The following is a 7,739-nucleotide window of genomic DNA, read 5'->3' on the forward strand; positions in this document are numbered from 1 at the left end:
AGACAGATCATGATAGACTTGGTTACTGGAAACAAACAAACCAATGCTGTGCTAATCACCAATAATCTGGCAATAGAGTGAAATTCTGGGAAAGAAACACTACAGGAAGACTTCAGTCTAAGATGGGCTGTGGTGTTGCACACCTTTAATCCAAGTGCTTGGGAGGCAGAGGCAGGCAGATCTCTGAGTTTGAGGCCAGCCTGGCCTATAAAGTAAGTTCCAAGAGAGCCAAAGCTACACAGAGAAACCCTGTCTTGAAAAACAAAAACAACACCAACAAACAAAAAAGGCTTCAGTTTGTGTTGGACACTACATACTTTTGACCATGTGCTAACTGTTCAGCCAGCTTGTCTTCTGCCAGAAACTAAGACATGGGGAGGTCACTGCTACCTCCAGACTCTCTTAGAACCCCAGACACAGGGATTAGCCAATTATTTGTAGCCCACTACTTGTTTTAGTAAATAAAGTTTTATTGGTACACAGTTTTACTTATTCATTTACATGTTGTCTCTGGATGCTTTCTCATCACAAAGGCAAAATTGAAGAATTGCAAAAGAGAACCATATAGCCTTGTTAAGTCAAATATGCGGTCTGGACCTTTATAAAGAAAAAATGTGTATTGACCTCTGTAGCAGGTCATCATAAGATAGCAGAAAGATGGGTCACTAGATAATTAGACCTGGGTCTGAGTGTCATCTGTGAACACAATAGATGCAGTGCCTGAATTCTTACACAGGGCAGACACACTCTGTTGATAGCAATTTGATTGGGAGAGAGAGGCCCAGGAAACTTGTCTCAGAACTACCAAAAAAAAAAATACCTTGAAAAAAATAAAACAAAAGAAAGTCCTTTAGAACCTTTGTATTTGTCTTTTTAACTATTCAGAGTATAGTTATGGCAAATGTTCACTTTGTGTTGGGTCTTGTTCTAGGTGGTAACACAGCAGAAGCAGTAATATCAGAGAGGCTATGTCTTCATGAAGACTAAATTTTAAATAGGAAGAGAGACAAGAAGCAAAGACACACCATCTCGGGTGGTGTCAAATTCTGAAAGTACTACAAAGGGTAATAATTTGAGTGAAGGACTACAGAGGCTTAGGGGGGTGTCGTTCCACATGGGCAGGTCAGGGAAGGTGTCACTGAGGAAGACAGAGTTAAGAAGAGGCAGGAGATAATCAAAGAGAAGACACGGGCTATCTGAAAAGAAAAGTGTTCCAGCTGAAGAGAACAGAAAGTGCAAAGGCCCTGTGGTTTCAGTGTGTCTGAGGTAGGGCACCGAGGGTCAAATGGATGGAAGAGGTCAGGAAAATGTACCTTGTATTGAGAACAATATTAACTAGGAGCCAGACTCCCAGCTGTGCAGTCACAGAGGTACATGTGGTTTTCTAAGTGTGATGTTCGGGTTGTGGATTTTGAAGCACCCGAATTCATCAAATATCGCTTTGGTGTTTGAATAGAGGAGAAACTGTTGGGATCCAGGTAGAAATGGGGAGGCTAGTTAGATGGCTCCATGAGCCAGGCTACAGACAGAACTGGGGGAGAAGGAGTTGGCAGCCATCATAGTCATCAATCCCAACCTCATCAGAGCCTCCACCTCAACAGGTTCAGTGGCTAAAGACAGTGACAATTTCACCAAGTCTAATGCATGTCAGACAGCTCTCTTGGGCCTTTGGGTGCCTCAACTGGTTTTTACATGCTGTGCTCTTCTCACATCTACTGACTTGAAGTGACCACAGATCCTCTGTGGATACAGGAAGCCACAAGGGTACTCTCGCTGTGGGACAGGACATTCAGATTCTGGGAACCTCTGAAAGCAGGGCGAATGGGTTCACTTAGGGTGATGGCATTGAAGGGGAACTTAGGACAGTAGTTAGTTAATCCAGGAAAGTAGACATACTGGATACTGGTCTCCACTGGCCACTGTCACATGAGGTTAGCTGAGACTCCCATCAGAATGGTCATGAAGGTGGAGTGTGTGACTGTGAGCACTGGCTAGAACAACCACAGCCCAAGTGTGTGTGTGTGTGTGTGTGTGTGTGTGTGTGTGTGTGTGTGTGTGTGTGTGTATTGTCTGTATTGCAGGCTTCTAAATATCAGAAGTAAAAGAGCTTCTTTAAGGTCCGGCCTGGATGATAGTCAGGGCCAGGGTCAGCTAGTGTGTGGATTGGTCAAGCAGCGAGACACTGCCTCCCTCATGGTAACTAGCTAAAGCATGGATTCCTTCTGAGCCTTGTCACCTAGACCCCAAGTGTCCCATCACTGAAGCTGATGACCTGGCCTCAGAAGGCACTGCAGTGCTTGGGTCACTATCCTCAGTTGCAACTTTTCTCTCTCAGCACTGCCTGGTGGTGGCCTCTGCCACCCTCTCTGAACATCTCTGCCCTTGTGTCTGAGTTGTTCCTTCCCTGGACTGCCTTCTCCTTCACAAGGTCCCTGTGCCTCAACCTCCTGCCATGCTCCCATCTGCACACGACCCCCTCCTGTGGAGAGCCTACTCTTGTGCTATGAACATGCTCACTGTCTTCGTGCTCATCCTGTCCCTCAGCTGGCTGTGCCAAGTATCCCTATGCTTTAAGAATCTGGCACTGGTGGCCAGTGACAGGGGTTCTAAAGGTCATGGGTTAGATTCAGACAAACCTGGGTCTATATCTCAGCACTGCCTTCTCCTAGCTGACCTTGGGCAAGTTACTGTTTTATTGTGATGGGATGAAGGTAACATCAATGTACTGAAATCTGTCCCTCCACCACCAAATTCCTATGTTGAAGTCTTAACTCCTTGGGCCTCCCCTCATGAACCTGCTATGGCTCCCAAGTGCCCAGAGATCAAGGTCATGCTATTCAACTGCAGACCTGAGCTCTATTTTTTTTTCCTTTCTGTCTTTTCTCTTTTGGAATATTTTCAATCTGTGGGGTTTCTTCTGTTTCACCATTTGTTTTCTCAGTACTGGGGATTGACCCCAGGGCCTCCTCTGTGTTAGGCAAGTGCTCTACCACTGAGCCTCAAACCCAGCCTCCTCCTAGACTTTAACCTCTTCTCCCATCCTATCTCCTCATTCTCCTTTGGGCCTGGCAAGCCACACCTCCACTATTATCAGCATACCAGCTCTTTAAACTGCCAGGCCTTGGGTGCTTTGGTTCCCCTGCCTCTGCCTCTGACACTACTGGAAATGCTTCAGCCATGCTGGACTCAGCTCAAGGGCCACCTCCTCCAGATTGCCTTCCTGATTCCCAGCATCCAGCATGTGACAGTACTCAATAGGTGTCTGTTGAGTGAATAACTGCTCTTCCCTGTGGTTCATGGGTCAATCATGTCATGCTATCCAGGTTCAAGTCTTTTTTGAATCTCTGTTCCACAAATGCCCCATTCTCTTGTGTGACTGCCCCAATGAACTTTCCAGATGAAATAAGAGTCCAAATTCCCAGCCTCTTTTTTTTTCAGAGACAAATCCAGATTAAGTCAGATTCTCAGCTTGAAATGACAAAGTCAAAAAGACACAGGCAACTGCAGACATCTGGAGGAGCCACCTGACATCATTTTTCCCAGCAGCCTTTGGCATTAGAACCCATTTTTGAACTAACTTAGCTAGAACACCTAATGTCAGCATTAACACAATTTTACAATCCGGATCTGCCCTGGCACAGATGGAGCCTGCAATCCTGTGGCACCTGTACCCTCTTGGAGATTCACCAGGCTTGGCTCCTCTGTATTTGACACAGGAGAATGTTGGCACTCAAACAAAACAAAGCCTGAAGAGCTACTGGAGCCACCAGGCTTCTATCTGCCTCAGGCTGCCCCAACATGCCCCTGTGCTCCAACCACCTGTACTTTCCCTAGCCTTTCTCCAGGTTTCTCCGAATCTGTAGCCTCTCAGGTCTGCCCTCCACCTGTAAGCCTGGGCTCAGCATCAGCCTCTGCCCCTCCTCTTGCCATTTCTATCTTGCCAGGAACTAGCAGCAGAAAACATGGCCTCTGGAAGACCTTCACTTGCTACCAGCAGAGCTCCTGGAATTGATCTCAGACAAACAGGAGCCAGGGGTGAATCATAACAGGTAGCTCTGAGTGTGGTTGAAAGTTAAATTTAAAAGGACAAGTCAAAACGTAGTCTGTGTGCTCCAGGCTCCTTAATTCCCTATACTGGTATTAGAGCCCGCAAGCCCTTTGGACCTCTGCCAGCCCTCTTGTGTCCAAGTGCCCTAGGATATCTCAGTTCAGCGACAAGGAACTGATCACCCCCCCCCTCAAAAAAAAAAAAACGCCCTCTTGTACTGTCACCCTACATTTACTGGTCACCCTTCACATTCAGCTTTGCACTCAACCACTGTGCCCTGCCTTGCAGGTGGCCTAACTGCTGGCCTTGTGACTTGAAGGTCTCTGTGTGGGCGCAGCGCCCTCTAGCGGGCGGATGGCTCGGGCACTCACCGGCGTGGGCGCGTTCACCACGGAGAGGTTGTACCCATAGAGGAAGGAAGATCCGAAGGCTCCCACGAGAGCGGCCACGACGAGCGACCAGGACCAGTCCTAGGAAGGGAGAGAAAAGCGTCAGAATGAGGTGCTCCCTTAATAGGAAGGCGGTCCAGGAGGAATTCAGGCGGGAAAAACGCAGGTTGGGGAAGAGGGGGTGGGGGATGCAGCAGAGTTCACGCCATAAGGTCCCGCCAGGTAGCTGTCTACCAGCAGGGCCGCCTTAAGACCTCCTCCCCACCCCCACCCTTCTGCTGGATGTGGTCGTGTCGGCCTCTGGAGGAGCAAAAAGCAAAGCTAAGTTCTTAACAAAGGACTACTGCCAGACATTGTTCTATGTTATCATTCTTCCCCTGAATGCCTAGACTAGTCGTCAGGTTCCACCCAGTGTCACAGAGGAGGGGGAAAGGGGTATAGAGCTGTCCCTGGTGCTGCCTGGGGATAAGCCTGGAGCCCGAGCTGGTTCTCATTGCAGCACAAGGCACCCTACCAGCACAGCTGACTCCTCACCTGGGTCTGATACAGGTGATAGCCACACAGATGCACACCGGTGTACATGTACACACACACGCACAGTTCCAGATCAAAGCATGAGCCTGCAAGGCTCAGCACACCTAAGATAAGGACCTGCAGGGCTTCTGCTAAGAATGTGGCATCTGCATCCAGGGGCACCTGTCGCAGCCTTATCCAAGAGGACCACAACCAGGAACTGGCCAAACTCACAAATGCCCGTGGCCTGGTGGAGGAGACCAGGGCGTGTGTTTTGTTGCAATTTATAGATGTGAGGTCCACACCATACCACACATGCACATACCTGCTTGTGCCAAGGGTGTACCAAGATAATATCCAGTTTAGAGACCAGGCATGCATATAGTTTGGAAGGTGACAATGGCCTCTAACAGCAATTCCATGCTCTACCCTTAGTCTCTTCTTGCCAGTTTCCAGTACCACACAGTTGTGGGCATCTGAGCAGAGACAGGGGCTCTCTGGGGTTCAACTTGTCCATCTATAAAATGGGCTTTTAATAGCAATACTGCTGCTGAGAAACCAGTGGGCAGCTAGACAGCCAGTTCTCAAAGAAAAACAGAAACTCCTTTCCTCTCTTTACTTCCCTCTAGCCCAGCCTCTGCCAAGATAGACAAGATTTGGCTCTCCACCCTGTCCACCTAAAGTTCTCTGAGAGGCTCTCTCATTATCTGAGACCCACTGCAAAAGCCCCTTCCTCTGGGAAGCCTCCAGAAAGCCACCTACTTGCCTCACCTTGTCTTTCATGTTTATCTCTTTAATTCAACCTTAGATCCTAACACTGCAGCTTTCATAGTGTTGTAAGCTTTGACCAGTTACATGGCCACTCCTTGACTCAGCTTCCTCATCTTTAAGATGAGGGTGATAATAGAATTCACACCATAAGGGGTTTGCATAAGAAGCGGAGAGCCTGACGCTGGCACTGGCACCCATCCCATGTCAGGCTCCAGGGGGTGGAGCATGTCCTGAGGGCTGGGCTCTGTTGTTTGTCTCCTGTGTCTGTGCCAAGCCTGTTGCTGAGGCATCCCTGGGTAGATGCTAGTAGCACGGTAGAAGACAGGGGGTGGGGGTTGTCACACCAGGGATGGGCATTGCCAAATAAAATGGGCCTAGATCAGTGCTGTGCTGTAGGATGAGTTTAAGTTCTGTCTGGGTCTGAGCTCAGAGACTATATCCTCTGAACTGCCCAGCACCAGCTACACTACGCATTTTTTTTTTCTAGGCCCTATGCTTCACCCTGGCTCTCAAACCTGAACTTCTTAAGGGTGGACCGGCCCATCAGATCTGGAGATCCTTCCAGGCAGGGGAGGATTTCAAGTGGAAGCCATCTCCTGCCTTGGTCCCTCTTCTGAGGGTTCTCTGCTTTTTTGTGGCCTGTTGGTTCGCTGGTGTTGTGTCGTGCCCCCCCCCAAAAAAACACACACACACTTCCACTGATCCCAGAAAAAGATGGTCAGCCCTGAGCAAGCATGAGGTGGCTGTCCACCAGAACTTCATTCTCAGAATGCTGGAGTGGAATCACGGGAGGGAGTCAACAGGAGGGAGTACAGAATTCAAACTCACGCATTCCTGCTCCCAGTGTTATGTTGCACTGCTGCCAGACAGAAGCTGAGCTCTGTCCCATAGCAGCCACCCAGGCTGGCCTGAATTCCCCACAGCAGAGAAGCCGTTCTGTGTTTACCTTCTTCCTCCTCAGCCGGTGACCCACAGGCAGCTCCCCAGGCCAGCTGGTGTCATGTATCATAGAAGCTAAGGCGAGCTCCCTGGCATTCATGTTTTTTCTTTCCTGGCTCCAGGACCCTGGACTCGCTGGGGCATCTCCACAGTTAGGAGGCAGAGTCCACAGGAACGAGGGCAGAGCAGGAGAGGGCAGAGCAGGAAGTGCAGCTGTATGATCGTGCCTGAACAGGAAGCGAGGAACATTGCTCCCCTTCCCCTAAGCAAATGGAGAGTCTAAAAAGGACATCTGCTCTCCTCAGTCACACCCATATCTTGGAGGGTTTTCTTTGGCAATAGTTTTTCACAATTCTCTTTAACAAGGTCAGAGCTCTGGATGTGCCAGCTAACCCAAACCCGGAGAAAGTTCCTAAGAATTAAGGCTAAAGGTCATTGACTTCACTTTAGAAGCTGGGTGAGTTCCAGTGCTGACTCCTCTGCCTACTGTGTGTCCGCAGGCAAGTCCTGACACTTCTGAGCTTCCATTCTGCCAGTGCAAATGGAATATTGATCTTTCTCTAAATGTCTTGCAGAGTCATTCTGCTGCTCAAATAGCAAACCGGCAGCCCCAGCAGCCTGCAGGAATGCCTGTGGACCTCTCTGCAGGCTCCAATAAAAGTTCAATAAAAGCATAAAGAGTCAATGACATCATGCATACCAGGATAGCATGAGAATTAATTCATTCTGTGGCCAGTTTGCCCCCATGTCAGTCAGAGAAGTATCTTCAGTAACCCTTGGTCAGGATGTATCTGTTCTCTGAGAGTCTAGGAAGGGACAGGGGCAGGCTTGGTCAATGCAGAATGCCTAGAAGATGAGGGACAGGGTTCAAGTCCCCACACAAGACTCTGAGAAGCTCACAAGCTATATTTAGTGGAAAGGACACATGGAGATAAGGAATGTGAGAAGGAGAACTGTGCTGGGGGCCTGATTGTCACATGCATCTGAAGGCCTGCAGCCCCAGAAAGCACAGCGAGGAGGCAATGCTGCCCAGGGTGAGCAGGAACCACTCTGAGCAAGAAAAACCAGCTTTAGTCCTA

The 7,739-nt window shown here is 49.0% G+C and overlaps 1 protein-coding gene across 1 annotated transcript in view; it reads right to left on the bottom strand.

The window, feature by feature from the left end:
* Slc2a9 (solute carrier family 2 member 9) overlaps positions 1-7,000 on the bottom strand; it is a 114,933-nt gene extending 107,933 nt beyond the window's left edge. Inside the window, exons 1-2 of the mRNA XM_027387033.2 lie at positions 6,668-7,000; positions 4,420-4,518 (exon numbers count right to left, since the gene is read on the bottom strand). Of these exons, the coding sequence (XP_027242834.1) occupies positions 4,420-4,518; positions 6,668-6,760 (192 nt within the window). The 5' untranslated portion in view covers positions 6,761-7,000. The remainder of the gene's footprint in view (positions 1-4,419; positions 4,519-6,667) is intronic.
* Between the last annotated feature and the right edge of the window lie 739 nt (positions 7,001-7,739).

The sequence above is a fragment of the Cricetulus griseus genome, assembly GCF_003668045.3.
Source record: "Cricetulus griseus strain 17A/GY chromosome 1 unlocalized genomic scaffold, alternate assembly CriGri-PICRH-1.0 chr1_1, whole genome shotgun sequence".
In the NCBI taxonomy this organism is placed as follows: domain Eukaryota; kingdom Metazoa; phylum Chordata; class Mammalia; order Rodentia; family Cricetidae; genus Cricetulus; species Cricetulus griseus.